The sequence below is a fragment of the Artibeus jamaicensis genome, unplaced genomic scaffold, assembly GCF_021234435.1.
Source record: "Artibeus jamaicensis isolate MK-2021 breed Jamaican fruit bat unplaced genomic scaffold, CSHL_Jam_final contig_685, whole genome shotgun sequence".
NCBI classification, from domain to species: Eukaryota; Metazoa; Chordata; class Mammalia; order Chiroptera; family Phyllostomidae; genus Artibeus; species Artibeus jamaicensis.
The window spans coordinates 27,562,808-27,584,153 of NW_026521924.1; the positions used below are offsets into that span (position 1 = coordinate 27,562,808).

At 53.1% G+C, this 21,346-nt stretch overlaps 1 protein-coding gene across 1 annotated transcript in view; it reads right to left on the reverse strand.

Moving 5' to 3' along the window:
- Positions 1-21,346, reverse strand: part of PREX1 (phosphatidylinositol-3,4,5-trisphosphate dependent Rac exchange factor 1) — a 165,814-nt gene that overhangs the window by 83,795 nt on the left and 60,673 nt on the right. The window contains exons 2-4 of the mRNA XM_037164642.2: positions 16,176-16,247; positions 12,531-12,653; positions 3,473-3,577 (exon numbers count right to left, since the gene is read on the reverse strand). Coding sequence (XP_037020537.2) covers positions 3,473-3,577; positions 12,531-12,653; positions 16,176-16,247 — 300 coding nt within the window. The remainder of the gene's footprint in view (positions 1-3,472; positions 3,578-12,530; positions 12,654-16,175; positions 16,248-21,346) is intronic.

Here is a 21,346-nt window from a genome sequence, read left to right on the forward strand (position 1 = left end):
TGGTGGTCACTGTGACAGCCCCAGGACACTTATGTCAGTCCCCCCACGCACCCACCCGCCCTCCCTCACACAAAGCGCTCCAGTCAATTCTCTGCTCAAAACCCTCCCAGGGCTTCCCATCCCACTCGGACTAAAACTGAACATTCTATTCAAAGTACCACCTCGTGTTCCTTCACAGACAGGTCTCGTAGACACTTTGTTGAGCAAAAGAAGCCAGACGCGAAAGCACCCTGTAGGATTCCAGTCGAGAGAAATTCCAGGACAGGCAAAGCTAAGGTGTCAGTGAGAGGAATCAGCACAGAGGCTACCTCTGTGTGCAGAGAAGGGACCTCCTGTAGTGCCGGAAATGTTTCAGTCTTGACCTGGGCGGTGGTCTCCTGCGCGTGCGCATACGCGAAAATGCTCACCAGGCTGTGAGTGTGTTCACTGCATGTGTGCTAGACTGCAATAAACAAGCTTTGTAAAAAGCTCGGATCCTTTCCATTGTCTGAACACACCGTCATTATCTGGCCTCTCAATCTTTCTGACCTCATTTCCTTCCACTCTTCCTCTTAGACTCTCCATTTCAGCAACTCCTCAAACGCGCTCCTACCTCAGGGCCTTTGCACAGGCAGCTCCTCTACCTGGAAAGCTCCCCTGACTCCAAATACCCCTTGCCTTTCTCTCTTACTTTATCCAGGTTTCTGCTGGATGTCACCTAAAACATCGTTTTCCCAAAGACCAATCTAAAATAGACAGGTACCCCTTAATCCCTCAGGACATCCTGCTGTCCTCAACTTTATTTCCTGCGGAGAACTTAATGGCGGGTGACACATCACGTAAGTCTCCTCTACTTGAACAGCCACTCCTTCCTCTCCAAGGAGAGTAAGAACTTTTATCTCCTTGGTCACTGTTGTGCCCCTGTACTTAGAATGACCCCTATCACACAGCGGGTGCTCAATAAGAAGCTATTGAGTGAATAAATTATCCCCACTTTACAGACAAGGGAACTGAGGCACAGAAAGACAGAGTTCCAGTCCCATCTTCCAGCTAGTGCAGAGCACGTTGCATCATGAATGGAAAGCCAGATTCTGTCTGTTCTCACCGCCTTAATAGCCCATGATGGACTGAGATGACGCTTCTGCAGGTGGTCAAAAGCTGGGAGATGCCAGCAAGGAGGGAGACAGATGGCACGGGTGCTGGCGCCCCACACATCCTCCCCCCAGACAAGCTGTCCCAGCCCAGCTGCTGCTAGGAAGGCTGTTTGGTCCACCAGGAAGGCTGCAAAAGAGAGAGGAAGGAAAGACAGAAAATTTGAGGCTCTTCCCTTCCCATACCCCTGGAAATTCCTTCTTGCTGAGACACCCCTGGAGGGCGGGGCTCTGTGCCAGTGAGCCCAGAGCCTGGGTGGCATCACTAAGGGGTACTACCTGAAAGTCACCAGGTCCATCGCAGACACATGGTCATGTGTGTGGTCGTACACGATATGACTTTATTTTTGCTTTTTGGCAAGCTTCTTTTATGAATATAAGTGCAAAGCTGGAAACGCAAAAACGCAGCCACCCGCAGTGAAAAGCATCAGTCCCGAATACTTGAGACAAAAGCGAAAAATCAACCAACCTGCCCTTCCTCAGATGCTCACTGGAAGTGGGCCAAACAACATGAACTCATGAGTGAAGGAAACATACATTTTGAATCAAAATTCTGGGAATTCTTTGCTGAAGACTGTGCATTAGGAAGAAGTGCAATGGAGAATTTTATTATATAGTTTAGCTTTCCAGACACATGGTTAACACTCCTTATGCAAGGTTAGTTAACTGGTCTTTGTTTGCTGAAGTCTGTATGTGCTATGAGGAAATAAGATAATATGGGGGGTGGTGACTGAATGAGTTGGGATTTACAGCTGAAAGACCAGGATTCGAACCCATGAGAAGCTCAATCATTTTCCAAATATGTAGTCCTAGAGAGTCTATTAATCATTTAGAGTCATCAAAATCACCTTTGGCAAAGGCTTGAGGTGTTCCCCAACACATTCTTCCTCCACAGAAACAGGATTTCCAGCTGGGCACAAGGCTGCCCAGAATAAAGCCTACAGTTCCCAGCCTCCCTTGCAGCTAGGTATGGACATGTGACTAAGTTCTGGCCAATGGGGAATGAGCAGGAGGTGTGTGGCTTCCTGTCTTGCCTTTACTAGGAGAAAGGCAGTGCTCCCTTTCCTCCAGTCCTGCACCCCACCACCTGCAGGTGGAAATGGTGGGAGGTCCCCTTAGACCACACCGATAATGGTACAACCTAGGGCTTCGACCTGGACACTGGAGCCCCAGACTGTCTATATCATGTTAATTAACATGGGAAAGAAATAAATGCTTATTTTGTTTAAACCACTGTTATTTGGGATGTCTGTAAAGCACACCAATATGTATCTTAAGTCATAAACAACACAACTGGTAAAACTCCAAGGAGGTTGCAAATGGAAACCCACTTACACATAAGCAAAACTCTCCACAACTGTAAGGAAGACCAGCATGGATGTCTATGGCTTTGCCTGATCAACATCCATTCCCAGCCTACTTCCACAAGAACCAACCAACTGGCCTTGAAGGATCCACCACACTCTCAGGGCCTGTGGCATATGTGGAGTTGACTCCGCCCTCCAGCTCCAGAAGTGACCAATCAGAGCCCCAACCAATCCTCTCTCCACAGCAACTGGTTCAGGGATAAGGTCTTGAGCCAAGAGAAGCTAATGAGCATCATCAAATGCAGGATTTCTCCCTTACTACGGGGAAAGAGGAGTTGTCTTTACACCCTGGAGTTTGCTCAGCTATGGGTGAGTATAAAGGTGGGGTTGCTAAATGCCACCTGAAACCACTTGAGGAGAGCCTGCCTCAGAATGGAGCCAAGGCTGAGAAAAGCAGAGTCAAGAGACACAGTCTTGATGAAATCATTTGAACACCCAGATGCTGCTGTGCCTGAAGCCCTCCAGGCCTTAAACTTCCCTGGAAAGTGAATTAGTAAATTTCTTTTTCCATAAGGCAATTTTAACTGGATTTCTTTCACTTATAATTAAATACCCCAAGTAATACTGTCATTACCACTATCACTACCACTCTCACTAGAATCATTACTTTACAACAGGAATCGGCAAACTTGTCTTTAGAACCAAATCCAACCCTCTGCCTGTTTCTGTAAATAAAGTTTTACTGGAACACAGCCATGCTGATTTCTTAACATATTATTTATGGGTGCTTTTATGCTGTAATAGCAGAGCTGAATCATGACAGAGGCTGAAGGACACACAAAGGCAAGAGTATTCACTCTCTGGGCCCTTTACAGAAAGGGTTCGATCCCTGGTTTGGACAGAGCACTCTAGCAGAGGAAGGGATCAGGCAGCAAGGGTCAGTGTGAAGGGGTCAGCATCAAGCTCTCTGACGCCTAAGGATACACATGGCTGAAGCAAACAGAAGACAGAAACAGGGATGATGGGTCAACTTACCAAGAGGAAGGCGCGCACAGTGGGGATCTTGTTCAGCTCCACAAGCAGCCGCAGGGCCTTCTCATGGTTGCTGCAATATTCCTCGTACACACAGAACTTGTCCTTCTGCAAGACAAGGACAGAGCCTGAGTCAGGTCGTGGCAGGCAGGCAAACACGCTGAGATGTGCTGCTGACCGGACCAGCAGGCTGGGGAGAAAAGGGCCCTGAGAGACCCCAGACCCTGAGAGACTACAGAGCAGGAGGGATTTCAGGTAAAGCTCACTGCAGGCTTCTCAGCTTCCACTCCGGCCCCAGTTCTGCACCCATCGGCCTGAATAACCTTTCAGGAAGCAGCATGGCCCAGGGTCAAGTGTACAGACTCAAGCCAGAGCTTGACCCTGGTGCTGCATTTCCAGCTGGGAACTTGAACAAGTAACCTGACTTCTCTGTGCCTTGGTGTCCGCACCTGTGCGCTACAGTTAGTAACAGTCCCTAATTCATAGGGCTGTTATGAGGATTAAGAAAGTTAAGCATTTAGCATGTAGTAAGTGCTCAATAAATGTCCAACTTTATTATTAAAACAAGAGTCAGACTGTGTCATGCCAAATGTGGCCTATAACACTAGGAATGAAATCCAACACTTGATTAAGACCTTCAAGGGTCAGATAATATGACCCTGCCCTTCTCTGACCTCATCTCACTGGCCTTCTCTCTGCTCCTTCTATTTCCTAAGCCTGTTCCTACCACAGGGCCTTTGCACTTAGCCATTCTCTCTACCTGGAACACTCCTCCCCAAGGCCTGGCCATGTCCCACCATTCAAGACTGCCACCTCTCCAATGACACCTGGACTACCCTAGCTAAAGCAGCCACCCCGGTGTTCTCTATCACCCACCCACCATCTTCACTTTCTTTATAGTGCTCTTACAATCTGAAATTACCCAGATTATTTGTTTATCTCCCCACTTGGCAGTCAGCTCCCTGAAGGCCGTGAACCTGTCTGTCCTGTGCAGTGAACCCTAGCACAATGCCTAGCACACCTTACACCCTCAACGAAGACTTGCTAAGTGAATGAACTCTGCACACCTACTGTGTGCTACATCCTGTATATATGAACCAGAAGAGTCAAGGCAGGCTCCGGAACTTGGGGGGAATAAGCAGATCTCTTCGGTGGCCGTCCTGAGGCAGAGGGACAGTTCTGTTGACCTCCAGATATCCCTAAGCCCAAAGCTGGACTCTTTTTCAGCCTAGAGGTTACACAGGGGTCATGAGGTCTGTAACCATCAGTCAAGGTTTCCGGGACTGGAAGGGACAGGAGCCTTCTTAGCAGGAAGCTCGCCACAAAGCATTCTCGGTTTCAAAAGTCTCACAGAACACTGCCTCCAACCAGCCTAACTCCAAACACGGATGTCCTGGGCAAGGCCACTGGGGAGGAAGAGCTGAAGGGCCTTGACCTTGGGCTGGGGGACAGGCAGAAGACCCCAAGCAGCAAAGGAAGGAAAAGGTGGGTCTGCAGCTCGTCTTGTTCCTGAACGAGCCCCCGTCATACTGCTGATGGGTGGCTACAGGAAAGAGGAAACCAAAGAGGAGGGAGACTGGGTTTCAGAATCAATCAGCCGCCCTGACACCCCCAGTGCACTCTGGGGGTTCCGTGTGCATCATCCGAGCAGACGCCTGAGCAGCAAACTGCGCATGGCTAGAGCCAACAGCTACCAGGGAGTGTGCGCCAGGCACTAAGTGCCTGCCACGCTCTGCTCTCGTAGAATGAGGGTGGACTCATAACACCTCACAATAACCTGACGTGGTCATCACCGCCTTCGACCCAACCACACATGGGAAAATCGAGGAAAAGTCATGAGCCCAGGGTCTCACACCTATGGAAGGGGTAAACCAGGATCAATCTCCCTTCACATCCATGCCAACATCCAACCCAAGGTCACTGGAAGGGGACGGGAGTGGGAGTGGCAGTGGAAGCCAAAGCAATGAGTACAGATCTCAAGCCACAAACCCACGGACTAAGCTCCGAGGGGCATCACAGCGTAACAAAGGGCACAGTGACTCCGGACCTTAGGTCACTTATCGATAAAATGAACACAATAGCAGACCTCCTCCCCCACTCACTGCTTGGCCTGCCGGAAAATTAAATAACCGCCTATGTAAAACAAGGTGAAGCTTTCCTGATACACAGTGAACACTTACAACATTTCAAAATACTCCAGCCCTGGCCGGGAGGCTCAGTTGGTTGGAGCATCATCCCAAACACCAAAAGGTTATGGGTTTGATTCCCACTCGGGGCACATACCTGGGCTGTGAGTTCGATCCCGGGTCAGGGAGCCTGTGGGAGGCAACCAATCGATGTCTCTCTCTCACATCAATGTCTGTCTGTCTGTCTGTCTCTCCCACCCCTCCCTTCCTCCCTCCCTCTCTCTCTAAAATTAATTTCAAAAAAAATATAACAATAATGACCTCTCCACCATAAGGCTGTTGTGAGAATTATCAGGTGAATCCATAGCAAGTGCGTAAAATGGTGCACAGTAAGTGCTCATTAAATATTAGCTATTATTATTATTATTATTATTATTGCCGTTACTGACATTGCAGCCATTGTTACCATCATTATGATTCCAGCCAATTCATTATCCGATGGGTGAATCAGGCTGTGACAGGCTGGAGCAGCGTACACGTGGATTCAATGGCAGAAAGAGAGATGGGCAGAGAAAGGACAAAGGGAGCTGGGGTGGCTCGTGGGTCTGGACAGGGCCACTGGGGGAAGGCACCAGGCAGGTTTTGAGGAATACGCTGGGCACCGAGCCCCAGTGCGCCTTACTTCTCACCCACGCACCGTCCGTCTCCCCCATCCGCCCCTGCACTGGGGGCCCCACGGCCTGGATTTGCTGAGGTCACTGCTGGGGTGCAATGGGGGCTAAAGTCCCAGCAGAGAGCAGGAATTGTGAGTATTTGGTGAATAAAAGCCAGAAAGCAAAAGGAGGAACTGAGATGGGCCTGAGAGCCCTCAAACCAGCCCTATGCTCCTTCCAGAAGAACCTGGTCCACCACACCCCACGGCTCGGCTCTTCACTGAAACGTCTGTTGTCGTACCCACCCAGCACCCATTCTGTTCTAGTCACACTCACAGTTCTTCCCCTGTTGAACCTCCTCTGCACTTGGAGCCCACTCCCCTCCCAGGTACCACAGGTGAGCATGTCACCCAGGCCAAGCCAATCAAAGAGACCACTGTCCTGGCATCAAGGCCCAAGCTGAGCCAAGGACAGCCCTCAAGACCTCATGCTAAAATCAATGTAATGAGAGCTCTCTTTGAACTCTTGCTGCTAAGCTGTCAATCTGAAAAACTGAGGGCCACTTCCATCACCACATGAGGCATCCACGGCCCCCACCCCTCAAGAATAAAGTCCATCCCAAGGAAAGCAGAGCCTAGAGACACAGAAACACCAAGCCCTGAAAACATCATATGGGGTCCTGGATCCAGCTATGCCTGAAGCCAACCCACTCCTGAAAATTTCATTTGTATGAGCCATAAAGCCTTTTTTTTGTTTCAGTCTGAGTTGGTGTTTTTGTCACTTGCAATAAAGACAGTCCTAATACATGCACACTCTAAAAAGGGGGAGAAATGAAAAATGGATCCAAGCCTGGGGAGGTGACAGCGTCTCCATCTGTACTATGAAGGGGCTGGGCCAGAAAGCAGAGACAAAACTGTTTATTCTCACATGCCAACCCCAATTAATGGGGGCTGCTGGTTGCAACAATGGTGGGAAGAATTCTGCAGGCCCCCAGGGAGCACAGAGGCAGAATTCTCAGATTGATTAGTGATGTCTGCCACACATGCAGGAGAGGGAGTACATGATAAGATCGCCACAGCTGTGTCATTCCTCATCCCCTGAGCCCCTTCTCTCACACTGGGCAATGTCATCCTCTCCTCCAGCCTGTGAAAAGGGCAGGGGACCAAGGCTTGAGGCTTGGGGAAGTTAAATTTAGCAAATGAGAACACCCCTCTTCGGAAGCATGCCCAGTTCCATACTCCCACGTCCTTCCATTGAGCCCAAAGCCAGCTGCATCTCAGGTCTGAGACACTGCAAATCTGGAAATGCTGCCTCTGACAGCTAGGAGTCCAAGTGTTCAATTTCCTCTGAGGGGCCCCAAGTGGGCTTTGATTGTTTTGCCAGGAGGAAACAAACAGTTGTGCACACAGATGTGGTGGGTAAGGAACTTGAGGCTGTGGTTTTGGGCTGTGAAGGAGGAGAAGGGGCCAGCTACCAGCCTGGGGGCAGCTGGGCTAGAGAGTTTAGGCCCCCAGAGAGGACTCAAGGAATGTCAGAGGTGGTGGCTGCTGCCCCCAGGACCTGGGGAGTGACACTGGCTCCACGGAGACCATCTGCTCCAAACCAATCCCTTCAGACAGAAAGACTGTGCAGGAAACCAAGCTGGCCATGGGGACATCTCCTTGGATGGGGAGGGAGCATGGGATCCAAGTTTCACTTTCGCAAGGGTTTCCCGAGCCTATCCACACAGCTGCAGGAAGAGGAGGCTCAAGCATAACTCAGACCACACCGCTTCCCTGCTGAAAACTCAGAATAAAATCCCCACAAGCTCTGGCCCGGACATCCCTCACTCCCTCCACTGCTCTCCGTTCTGGCCACCCTGGTCCCCCCTCTACCATCGCAGAGACCCCACCCTTGCTCCAGATCATCCCATCTCACTGGCCCACCCTGCCCAGGATTCCCAACAGAACACAGGGCGCCCAGTAGAGTTCTCGTGTCAGATAAACAATAAGTTGAAGTGTAAGTATATCCCAAATACTACATGAAGCGTACTAAAAAGCTGTCATCTCCTCAAATCCAAATTTACGCAGCTGTGCAGGGTGTTCTAACTTGCTAAATCGCGCCACCTGCCCCTGACTTCCCGGTGTCTGGCTACCTGGACTAGTCGCCTCTCCTCGCACCTGCATCCCGGTTCTTCGCAGCCCATGCCACCACCTGAAACGACCCCCTCTGTGAACCTCCTCGCCCTCCATTTCTCTGGTCGATGAGCCTGGCGGCAGCAGGGAGCAGGTCTGCCTTATTTGGGGGCAGCATCCACAGGGCCTGGTACCGTGCCTGGCACACAGGAGGTGCTTAGTGTGTATGTCAGGAAACTTTATCACGTAAGACGGTGAAAAACACAAGCCCTAGAGCCAAACTACATGGGTTCAAACCCTGGCTCCAACACTTACAGGCTGTGGCCTCATTTTCCTCATCTGTAAAGTGGACATAATAACAGTACCCACTGTTTAAGGTTGTTGTGGAGTTTTAATGAATTCATACACCGAAAGCACTCAGAACAAGGCTCAGTACCAAGGGAATATTCGCTAAGGGAGAGTTTGTGAACATGTCAGTAGTCGTGGTTAGGTTTGGGAATAAGGGGGTGAGGAGCTCTCCTACCATCCACTGATGGATTTGGCACTCCCCCAAGGGGACAGTCTGCCAGCCAGGGCCCTCACTGGGTCTGAAGTGACCCTTCCTCTCCTGGAGAGCCTGTCTGCAGGGCTCTGTGCCCAACTACTGCCTCAGCACCCAGAAGCTGCCTCAGCAGGGAGTCAGCAAGCCTGGGCAGGCAGCTGGCCTGGCGACCCTGCCCCTGGGGCTGTGGTGGATGCTCTGGTGGATGCTCTGGTGGATGCTGTGGTGGATGCTGTGGTCCATCAGGACAGAGGCACCCACAGCTCCCACTGAGTCCCTCCCTGGGAACTGCCGGGCCTGAGGCTTTCCACGCGCTCCCAGGACAGCCCACATCCAGGGACTGGGCGATGCAGGGTACAGAGGCCCACCTCTACTGCTGCAATTTGGGGTGAGGTGAAGAGCCACCCCAGCTCCAGAATTCCTCCCCCTGGGGACCATGCCACCTCTCCTTCAAAGGGTCCCAGCCACCTGCTTGCAAATCTGCAGCTTCCAGAAACCCAACCGATGGTAGCGGCTGCGTATAAAAACTCTCAGTGCGATCCGCCACAAGCGCGGAGGAAGAGAGGAGTGATGACTTGAAATTAAAAAGGTGGTTTTAATTTAAAAACACTGAATCACAGGAAAAGGAGAAAGTCAACTCCTTTTTCAATTGTTCCAGTGACTTCAGGGAGGGAGCCTCAGCCGGGTGTGATTTGACGGAACACAACGGGGTCTAACGCAGTTAATCTTCCCTTTGATCAAAGCGAGGGCAGGTCTCCGGCTCAGACACCCCGGTGGGGGAGTTTCTAGACAGAATGTGGTACCTCAGTTGGTTTCCACTGCATTTCTTTTTAGAGTTACCATCTATTTATAGCAATCATTTCCATTTCCAATGATGATGCAGATTTCCCTTTTTCAAATGTCTTTTTTTTTTCAAGCGAAACTATTTCTTAAAAGATGAATCAGGTAACGATATGAGGGGTGCCCAGATACAGCGGAAATTATAAACAGTGAGTGAATCAATGAATTCGGCTTTGCTATGAGGAGGGTTCAAATCCCAGCTCTTCCACCGATGTAGGCCTGGCCTTGGATTTCAACCTTCTCTCGGGTTGCTTGCCTGTTGAGTAAGCTTGGGGCTGGGTGCTGTTCTCGATGAGGGGACAGGGCAGTGGACATGACAAAGCCCCTGCCCCCATGTTGCTGATTTTCTAGGGGGAACAGACAACAAGCAAAAAGAAGCAAAATATGCAATGTACCAGAGGGTGATAAGGGCCCCAGACAATGACAAGGGCAAGGTCTAGAAGGTGGGGGAGCATGGCAATTCTGAACAAAGAGGCCTGAAAGGAGGGGAGCATTTCTGTAAAGGTTTCAAGGTGGGAGGATCCAAGTCGTGGGGATGGCCCGGTGTCCAAGCGGTGTCCAAGCGGAGGAAACGATGCACGCAAAGACCTGACACAGGGACGGGCCACCATGTCCTGGACAGCGCGGAGGCCAGAGTGGCTGCAGAGGTGACAGTGAGGTCCCAGGGCCTGGCAGGGCCTAATAAATCCTCAAATGCCCCAGACAACCCCGGGAGGCATCAGAGAACACCGGGTCCCATGAACAAACAGGTACGTAGTGCGAGTGAGCAAACACTCACTGAGCACTTATCGGTGTGTCAGGCGCTGCCACGTTTAATTCTCTCCACCGCCCTAGACGGTGGGTTTCACTACTCCCACCTGACCGATGAGGCGAGGTGAGGTCATTCTCCCAGCATCACAGGGCAGCAGAGCCGGGGGGCGAGGTCAGGCACCAGCTCTAAAACACGCCATCTCGAGGGACCAGGAAGGATGTGCACTGGGTTCTGAGGGTTCAAGGAAGGTCCTGGCCCAGACTGACTTGCCACAAAGGCCTGAACGTCAACCACAGATGCTCAGGATTGCGATGGTAAGCACTGCCTTCATCAGTGCCCAGTGGGGTCTGGGCAGTGTAGAAGCAGAATGTACGGAGAAGTTGCCTCCTGGGCACGAAACTCCCCACCCTTTCCCCCAGCTGCCTACCCCTGCATCTCTGAATGTGTTAGGGATCCTGTAGAGGGAGTGGGGAGAGCCCAAGTCGACGCTCGGGAGCCAGAGACCCTCACTGACTGACTAATAGCAAAACCCACTTACCACGCCTCTGTGGCCCAGGCAGAGAAGTCGGGGACCACGGGGCCTGGGGTTATTGACAAGCAGATAATGCACCTTGACGGCTCCTCCCCCCACTTGGGCTAAAATAGGGGCTGTGTGACTCTCAGGTATCATCACTCCATGGCCGCCTCCTCCCGAAAGCCTTCCCTGGTGCCCCTGCTAGAACAATGCCCCCGGCTGACACCCACACAGCATCAGTCAGCACCAGGCTGGATGTGAGTACTGCAGGTACATGAACTCACTCACCCTCACGACAGACCCGTGCGGCAGGTACTCTCCTTACCCAGTTTACAGACGTAGAGACTGAGGCCCAGAGAGGTGAAGGGACTTGCCCGAGGTAGAACAGGGATTTAAACCTACTAAGTAGTCTAGGTCCAGGGAAATAAGGGCTCACTCTTTCCTCTGAACCCAAAGGGAAGACTGGGCCCCCCAGTTTTTTATCTGCCTATTCAAGAACCGTTTCCAGAATCGTGGCTGCCATGATTTCTCGCCCCTCATCACCCTCCCACTCTACCCTCCTGTCCCCGGGCACCACCCTGTCAGAAGGCACAGTGAACTAACTCTTCCCGGTCTCCCTGCTTCCCCCACACTCCGCTCCCCTCCCAGCAGCCACGGGGCCCTCTAAACCCGACGCAGATCACGTCTTTGCCCTGCTCAACACCCTCCTTTAGCACCCACCCCTCCCACACCCCACCTTGCTCTCGAGGTTCCCCTGCCCCAGACACTACAGAAGGGAGTCTACACAGAGAGGAGGCCACGTCCGGCACTCACTGAGCACTGCCCGGTGCCAGGAGCTGCTCTGAACACTCGCCTTACAACATCTCACTGGATCCTCAACAACATCACGAGCAGGTCTAGTTCTTTGCCCGTTTTACAGGTGAGAACACAGAGGCACAGACAAGTCCAAACAACTTGCTGAGAGAAACACAGGTTTCCAGCAGCCGGGCAGCCCCACGCCGGGAGGCCTGCCCTCCCAGTACTGTAGGAGCCCATGGCTTCGGGGCTGGAACTCCCTGAGGACAGAGAGGGCTACACAGACCCTGCCCACCCAGAGGTGACCCTTCAGAGAAGGGAGTTAGAGACGAGGATGACTATGCAAGAGCCATGGCGGACCCAGGGCTTGCTATACACCAGGGTTTCTCACTCCAGCGCTGATTACATTTGAGGTCAAATAATGCTATTGCGGGGCTGGCCTGTGCATTGTAGGCTGTCCCGGCCTCCACTCACTGAAGCAAGTAGCCACCCTTCCAGCCCCCAAAGCTATAACAATCTATGTTAGACATAGCCAAACACCCTGAGGATAAAATATCACCCACTGGCTGAGAACAACTGCTCTTTGCCTTGCCCTTTATTGCATCATCTCTTTGAGTCTCTCCACCAGCCCAAGGAGGCAGGCACGATTACCCCTCCTTCTCAACCAGGGGAGAAGCCCGCTTCCCAAAAGCTGTCAGCTCCAACCAGGGCTTGGCACCATACTCACGAATTTTAAGAAAACATTCCCAAGTTCGTGCTGGGACTGCGGCTCCGGATGTAAACAATACTCTAACGCGGCCAGGAAATCCTTATGAACTTCCAGGATGTCTTCGATGTTCGAGAACAGGATCTGTGAGGAAGAGCAGGGCCCAAGAACAGCGTCAATCAAGGCACAAAGGATGCGCAAAATCAAGAATAAAAAATATTTGTCGCCCGCAGTCCAGGTGAGGGTGTGCCAAAACAGGCACTCTCCCCCCTCCGGACCCAGTCCGCACTGACGCAAACAGGGACAGTAACAAAAGGATTGCCAGCATTAACCCAACGGGATTAATGCCTTATCCTGTGCTCAGAGATGGACATGCATTTATGGCATCCAATCCTCACTCTCACTCCGAGAAGTAGAAACTATGATTATCCCCAATTTGTAGATGAAGAATGGAGACTCAGAGGAAATAATTATCACCACCAAGGTCATGCAGTCCGGTGAGCAGCGGACTGGGCTGCACACTAAGCGTGCAGAGGAGAATTCATCAGACATTCATTGCCATCTTCACCGTGGCCACACGAGTTACTGTCCAACCATGAGGCTGCCTTTTTAAACCAATGAGGGCACTTCAATGAACCATGAAATCGACGTGGTAGGAGAAAGCACAATGGGGAACGGCGTCTGAAATGCACCCAAACACCACCTGGGTGCCCGTGTACAGCTGGGAGCCTGCAATGCACGTCCACTCTCACCCAGCAAGCTCTACATTCTAGAATTTGACCTTTCAACCCGTCCTTTCCCTTCAGGGGCCCTTTTGCCTCCTGAGGGACATCTGCCAATATCTGGGGACATTTTTGTTTGTCACCAATTCGGGGGCAGGATGCTACTGGAATCTCATAGGCAGAGGTCAGAGAGGCTGCCTAACACCCTCTAATATACAGGACAGACCCCTCCCACAGCAAAGAATCATCCAGCCCAAAGTGTTAACTGGGTGGGTAGGTGGCCACCAACATACACTGCAGCCTCACTGTAATAGCAAAAGACTGGGGGGAGGGTCACTCATGAGGACTCATCGGGTAGTTAATAAATGGGATTGGTTACAATTAACTACACTGCACACACCACAGCACTAGGCAGCCTGTGGAAAGAATCTGCAGATCTGGATATACGGACACGAGCCCCTGGGAGGAGCCTTGATCTACATTGCTGGGGGGTGGGGTGGAATCCTGGCGCCACAGAGAATTCCCGAATGGGCCCACCTGTGTACAGAAACCCACAGAAAGGCCACTCCCCTCTACACTGGCTGTGGCAGAGGCGGCGGGGACAAGGGCACAAGGGGCCTCTGGGAAGGAGGGTCAGGGGAGACTTCCATTTACTGTAGGTCCTTTTGAACTGCATAAATTCCTTTTCCTGTTTCTTTTTAAAAAGATGCATTTTTACTACATTTATTGGGGTGATGTTGGTTAATAAAATTATGCAGGTTTTCAAGTGTACAGTTCTATTATACATCATCAGTATATTGCATTGTGTGCCTGCTATCGTGGGCAAATCTTAAACAGATGCATTTTGAACTTAATTTTGAAGAAGGCACTCACGTGATTCAAAAGGCAAAACACAGTAAAATAAATCCAGTGAGGAGTCCCTCTCCCGCCCATCTCCCCACTCCCCACCCACCATGGCTCAAGGTGACCAGTAAGTATCACTGCTGGTTTGATGGTCCCTTCTAGGGCTTCTTATGCATTCATTCATTCAGCAAGCATTGACTGAGCACCTACTATGTGCCAGGTGCTATTAGAGGCCCAGGGGATACAGCAGAGAATAGACAAGTGTCTCCCCCCTTGTAGGTGGCATGCCAGTCAAAGGGTACAGACAACAAACAGATAACTGTAGTTTTCTAGGTGGTAAGAAGCAGTAAGAAAAAAATAAAACAGGAAGAGGGTCCCCTGGCAGGGCAGAAGACTGCAAATTTAAATAAGGAAACCAGGGACAGCCGCTCTGAGAAGGTGCCATTTGAGTCAAGGCCTGAAGGAATGAAGATTGGCCCAAAGGACCCTGGGAATGCACCAGTAAGTATGCAGTGGGAGACGGCCCGAGGAAGGTCAGGGGAGCTGAGGGCCAAAGACCACCCATCCACTGCTGCAGTCTGAGAGCACCAGGCATCGCCCTGGGGGGACAGGGGATGGGGGGCTGGACGCTCATGCACACAAGGTTGCAAGAATCACCCCACCGTGTGGCTGGCTTTCTCTCTTCTGTCGAGACCACATGGCTGAATCTCCGTTTATGTCGAAGACACGTACGACAGGCCCTCCTGCTATGCTTGCTTCCAGAGAGTGGCTGTAAAATTTCAAAATAAATACCTGTCTCCTGAGTTTACACTGAAAAGAAATGCGAGCCTGTGTCCACCAAAGATGCAACAAGAATGGTCGTAACAGTCAAACCTGGAGACAACCTGCCTATCCATGCACAGGAGAGCAGGCGAGTAGGTGCCCTGTGAAACAGAACACAGCACCGAAAACCAGTGGATCGCAGCTACAACGGGGGTAAGTCTCACAGACACACGTGAGCAAAGGACACCAGACATGATGAAAAACCCAAAGACGGAAAGCCGATCAATGCTGACCGATCGGCAGCTGTCCCTGGGGCGGGGGTCAGGTATGCGCTGGGAGAAGCACCAAGGAGTCCACACTTGGGACTGCGCCCTTTACTGTATGTGAGTTCCACCCCGTAAAACAGGTGATTTTTCTTTAAAAACGAATACAATTTGAAATTGTAATAATTTTTAATTTGTAATGGACTGTCATAAAGAGATGTGCCGAACCGTAAGTGCTCAGTAAATACTTGCTGAATGAGTGAGTGTGAACGAAAAGCTCCAATCCCAGCACTGCCAGGGACCAGCCACGCAGTGACCCTGAACAAGCCTCGTCACCTCTCTAAGCCTCAGCTTTCCTACCCCCAAAACTGGGCTCAGTACTGTCGACAGGCCAGGTCACTGTCCAGACTAATCAGGACGCGTGGGCGGGCAGGGGGCAGCTCCCGCTTGACCAAGTCCTTTGTGCACATGCCAGCCCCACTGACTCCCTCCCTGCCCTTCTCCCCTCCTCTCTAGGGCCGGGACCCTGCAGCCCCAAGGACGGGAGGCAGTTTTCCAGAGAGAGTGAAGTCACACAAGAAAGCCAGGCCCGGGGAACATGGGGGCCTCCACCGTGCACACAGAGGCCTATTGACGTCCTCCCGAAACTCCCGAGAGCCACTGCCAAAACGAAGCCCCAGCCCGATCATTCATCCTCCCAGCCTCGACATTTCAATGCCCGGAGCAGGGCAGGGACCGGGGCTGCCGGGAGGGCAGCTGGAGGTGTCAGGCTCCCAGGGGCGCTTGGGAAGGGATTTTCCACTGGCTCGAAGCCAGAGGGCCTGGCCCGAGAGGAGGGTGGAAGGCAGGAGGGTCATGTTGAGCGAGGGGAGAAAGTCTTGAGTTGGGGAGTGGAAGCCTGAGGCTGAGTGCTCCTGACATCCACCAGGCATGGTCCGCTCACAGGGCTGAGAGGCCCCTAGGGGCTGCAGGGAGCGTGCGCAGGAAGACCAAACCAGCTTCGGGCAGGGTGGCTGTGCCCGTGACCGCCCAGCAGCAGGGACGGTGTGCAAAGGGGCCAACCCAAGCGTCCACACCTTGACATTCTCTTCCGTGAGGCCCTTCTCCACCGAGTCTGCCACGTTCTGCCGGATGCGATGCAGGAATGCCTGGAGGAGAAAAGCAGGGAGATGTGAGTGCCCAGGCCTTGATCTTCCGGGGATGGCTTAAAGGAAGGCAGGGTCGAGTGCCAAGTGGGACCTGGGAGGGAGCACAGTGCAGGGGCACGAGCAGGGAATAAGGAAAAACTACGGTGCCATTCAAGCAACATCTGTCCCCGCAGGCCCCGCGCAGAAAACTCCCCAGAGCCCTGCCCTGCTTCACTTCCCATGGACCCCTCTCAGACCAGCGCTCTTTCCCTTTTTCCTTTGACTTCTAAACAGTAACACATTTCACATGGCTCAAGAGTCATAAATACAAAAAGTCTCTTTCCTACACCCAGGGCCCCATTCATGGAGTCCCTCCCCTCCCCACCCCCACAGGACCACGGCTACTAGTTTCCAGCACATCCTTCCAGAAGGACCTTCATGTAAACACACACACACACACACACACACACACACACACGCGCCGGTCAAAGAGCACAACCGTCCAGGTGCAAGATGAACAAGCTCAGGGGCACTAACGCACACCCAGTGAAGGAGATTAAAACACTGTCATTTACACTTGAAAGTCGCGCTGTGGTGGCAGTCGCTGCACAACAGAGGAGTTGGTTACACCGTAAACGGGAGTTTACATGTCTAATGTAACATGTTACATGTTACATGTCAAATGTATCTCAACGGAGCTAGGAGAACCAACACACATATTCGTATTTCCCCCCTTTTTATATTCCAAAACATGGCGGCGTACACAGGGCGTGCTGGCCCTGCCTTTTCCGCTTACCACCACTGCTCAGGGGCCTCTCCCTGTAGTCCCATGGGGGGCTCCTCGGTCTGGGTCTACAGCTGCCGGGGTCCTGTGTTAGCAGGGATGGACCCCAGTCGTTCTGCTGTTTTCAGGGGCTCAGCACACAGAAACCGCGTCTGTCCTCAGTGGCGTGACAGGCGACCAAGGACAGCAGCAGTGGCGTCTGTGGGCCCCCCCCCTCAAGCGTGGCCAGGAGGGAAGGCAGCAAGCTCGGTACCACCAGATGTTCTGGGCTCTGGTTTTGTTTCTTTGTTTGTTTGTTTGTTTGTTTTTCCAACAGAAATTTCCAACAGAAGTTACAATTTCTTAAAAGCAAAGTCTCCCAAACTTTAAATGTTGGCCAAAGAGCCCTCTGTTTTGGTGAGGAACTGAATTTTAGGGGTCGGGCATGGAAGTGGGGGGACCAGAGTAGAGGGTGTAGTTAGTTGCCTGGCTGGTGTGGGTGGCAGAGCAGACAGAGGAGCTACTGAGAGGTCCCGGGGTCGGGGGGGAGGACAGAAGGAATGAGGGGCAGACGGGGCAACAGGAGACAGCACCAGAGGGAGAGCAAGGCCGGTCACGCAGGGCAAGCCCCACGTGGCTTGCACAGACTCTAGGACGCAGCCCCAGGTTGACCTGGCAATAGGCAGGTGGTCACCCTACAAAGATGACCTCAGGGTCCTGTCATGGCCACAGGGCCGGAGGAGCTGTGGCGGCCAGCCAGTCGCCTTCCTGGCAGTGGCCGATTATATACAGGGGACTCCACAAGAGGGGCGGTGGATGACCACACACTGTCCTTGTCACCACGCTCAGCTGCAGGTTAATCGAGGGCACGTCTCATCCAACCACGCTTATCTGGGGAGATCTCTGCGCAGTGGGGAGATAAAGGGGCCGCCCAGGATGGAGGGAAGCAGGGGGAGATGACAGCTGCTGGCTCCTTTCCCGTCACCCGGACGAACGCCCATGGCTCTCGTGAGGAGCTGGCCACCTGCAGGTCTCCACAGGGCAGGTCACAGAGAGGAAAGCCGGGGACACCGAGCACAGCAGCCTCGCCCCTGCCCACACTCACGGCAGGAACTCTCCGCCAGTGCCTCCACCTCTGTCTACCTCCCCTGACGCCCAGACTCTTACCTGGATTTCTGCCCACTCCACATGCCCACCTGGACATCCGAGGAGCATTTCAAATTTAACCCACCCGAAACCTAGGTCCTGACCCACAGTACCAATTGTAGCAGCACCTCTGCAGGAGCTCCAGCCAACCCCCACTCCCACACACACCCCATTTCCATCTGTCCGCAGATGCTATCAGCTTCACCTTTGCATGTATTAAAAATCCAACCCCTTCACCCCACCTCCTCAGCCACCCACCGGGTCCAAGTCACTGCCACTTCCTGCCAGAACTAACGCAGTAACTAACCTCTTCCCTGGTCCCCTGGCTTCCCTCTCCCACCAAAGCCCTTCCTCCACACAGACAACCAGCGGCATCCTTTTAAATATGTAAATCAGATCCTGTCAACCCATGGCTTTAAACTCTCCAGGGCTCCTTCCACAGCCCATAAGGTCCCTTGTCCCAGTTAATCTCTCTGAACTCACCTTCCAGCACTCCATGCCCCCACACCTCAATAATCTCCCGCCACACCTTCATTCTCCTTCATTCTCTCTGTGCCTTCCACCTGCCGGGCACAATCCTTCCACAGGACCTTCGCACATGCTCTTCCTTCCAGCAGGATGGTCTCCCCCAGGCCAACTTCCCCTCGTGCATCAGGCCCTAGCTCAGATGTGGCCTGCACGAGGCCCTCCTGCACTTACCACCTTCCCATCCTGCATGAGGAGCATATGTGACAAGCAAAGACAGAGGTTAAGCCATCCACACCAGCTCCTGAAGGGGGGCCCAGGTAAGAAGCGAGCATGACTGGGATGAAACTAACCCTCACCCAATGACAAAGGCCAGGTTTGGACACTGGCGGTTTGGGTTTAAACTGCAGTCCTCCTCCCTCCTGCTGTGTGCGTGGCCGCAAGACAGGGCATTGGCCTCTCTGAGTCTCAGTTTACTCTTCCCAAGCATGGAGAGCATAGCAGCACGGACCTTCCTTTCAGGATGTATCAGCATAAAGCGAATGGAAACCAAATTGAGGGCAAGGGCCTCGCCTCCCTAGTTCCCAGCTGCCACCCCAGGCCCGGACGGCGCCTGGCACACAGCAAGCTCTCAGAAACCAAAGGAAGGGATGGACTGTGCCTGGCGCAGGGCCTGACGCACAGCCAGAGCCTCAACTCGGGCCACTTGGTAGCCTGCTGGTTTTTCTTTTTAAAGGGCAATGGCGGTAGGGACAGGGGACGGGAGTTCCTAGAGGTTGTTTTAAACAGAACCCACGATGCTGCCGGGAAATCCGGCTCCCAGCCGCCTCAGACTGGAGGGAGACAAAGGCAGCCTTGGGGAATGCCAGCGAGCGCAGGAAGCTGGGTGTGCAAGAAGGCTGACCTAGATCTGGGCTTCCTGTCCCGGTTTCTTCACATGAGCAGGGCCACCACTATTGTGCTGGGACAATGAGAGGCTCAGGCCACCCACAGAGAAGCCGCAAACAGGCCAGTGTGATGGGTTCAATGGGCAGCTCGTGACCCGGAAAGAATGGGCAGGCAGGGGCTCCGGGCCCAGCCTTCATGGTACCCAAGACACAACCGGCTTTTCCAGGCGACTCTGATGCCCTCCACACAGGCGGGGGTTGAAGGGCCCCTCGGGACAACTCCTTGTCTCATCCCTGACAGCTGTGCAAGGCTCAGCCTTTGTCCAGGAAACCTGTCCAGGAAACCTCTGCAGAGACAAGACCATTCTCAGGACCACCGGGGCTGCCTGGGACTCAGCCTCGGCCTCGGCCATGGACTCTCTGTCCACGCTCTGTCCATGCCGCTCATCTGCAAGGGCGACGGCTCGTCTGCAAGGGCCACTGCCCCGTATCTGCCCAAGTCCTCCTCTTCTCCTTGCTATGATGATGAGGACGACATATGGCAAGGATCCAGAAAAGGATAAAGAACAATTTAACCAACACCCACAGACACATCATGGCTCCTCTTGGGCAAATCTTAGCATTAAGCCAAATGTGCTTTAAACCATTTTCTGAAAGAAATGCATCAAGTCTGGGGAGGCACAGACTGCGAAGGAGCACGAGAGAGCCCTCGGGGCTGCTGCAAATGTTCTCCTTCTGGACCTGAGTGGTAGGTACACAGGTGGACACATGTGCACAGCCTTCTCTGTGCACCCAGGGCTGGTTCACTTTACCCGTGTGCCATGTACACATCAAACTACCCCCCGCCATGTAGAAAGAGGAAGAAACGAATCGTCACAGAGAGAGTTGGGCCATTCGTGCACCCACCCACCCTGCAAGGCACCGCCCGCCCTGGAGATGGTGCCTCTGCTCACTTCCCATGCATGTGCAAATCGAGAAGCAATAGAGAGTACCGTTTGACAGGTTGCTGGACACACGCATTTCTAAAAGGGGCACATACACTTCTGCTTTCCCATTCATGGCATCTTCCTCAACTATCCACATCAATCCATACAGCTGGCAGCACCTGCCGTCCAGACCCCAGCCGGACCACTGACCCCGGAGGAGGGGGACGGGAGCACGCCAGCACCACTTCCAGACGCCAGCACCCACATCTCTTGGCTCACCCACAGCTACACAGCTAGAAGGGGTGGAGCCGGGCCTCAAATCCAGGCAGTCTGGCCCGGTGATGGGTCCCCAACACCGTCATCAGTGAGTAACTGTAGACAACACACTGCACAAGCATAAAACTGGGAGCAGCTGCCCTGTGGGGGGCCCCCGGGGCCCCACCATCTGTCTGGAACCTGTGGCCACAGCCTTGGGAGGAACAAATGTCTCCCTGGAGATAACAGGGATGGGAAGAAGCCTCGAAGCACTCTCTGAGACCGGTGCTGGCAACCTGATCGCTGAGGGGAGTGGGCCTAGGAGCCCCCATGGACATCCCCATCTTGGCCAGGGTGACCTCACCAGACATATGGCGAAACCTGAGAGGGCCAGGGGACCAGTTAGAGGGAAGGGGAGATGGGAGGCAGGGCAGTCCCAGACCACAGCAAGGACAAAGGACAGGGGGTGCCCAAGTACCCCACGCCCCCTCTGGGGTCTGGGTGGTGGGGACCCAGGGAGGCAAAGCACCACGGCAGAGCTGAGGCCTGAGTCCAGGTAATAATAATAATGAAACAGCAGTGGCGGCGGCAGAGGACAGCTGTACACAGCCTGCTCCAAGCCACACTACACAGGCCAGAGTTTGGGGGACCCCCAATGCCCAGTGACCCCTTCAAAGA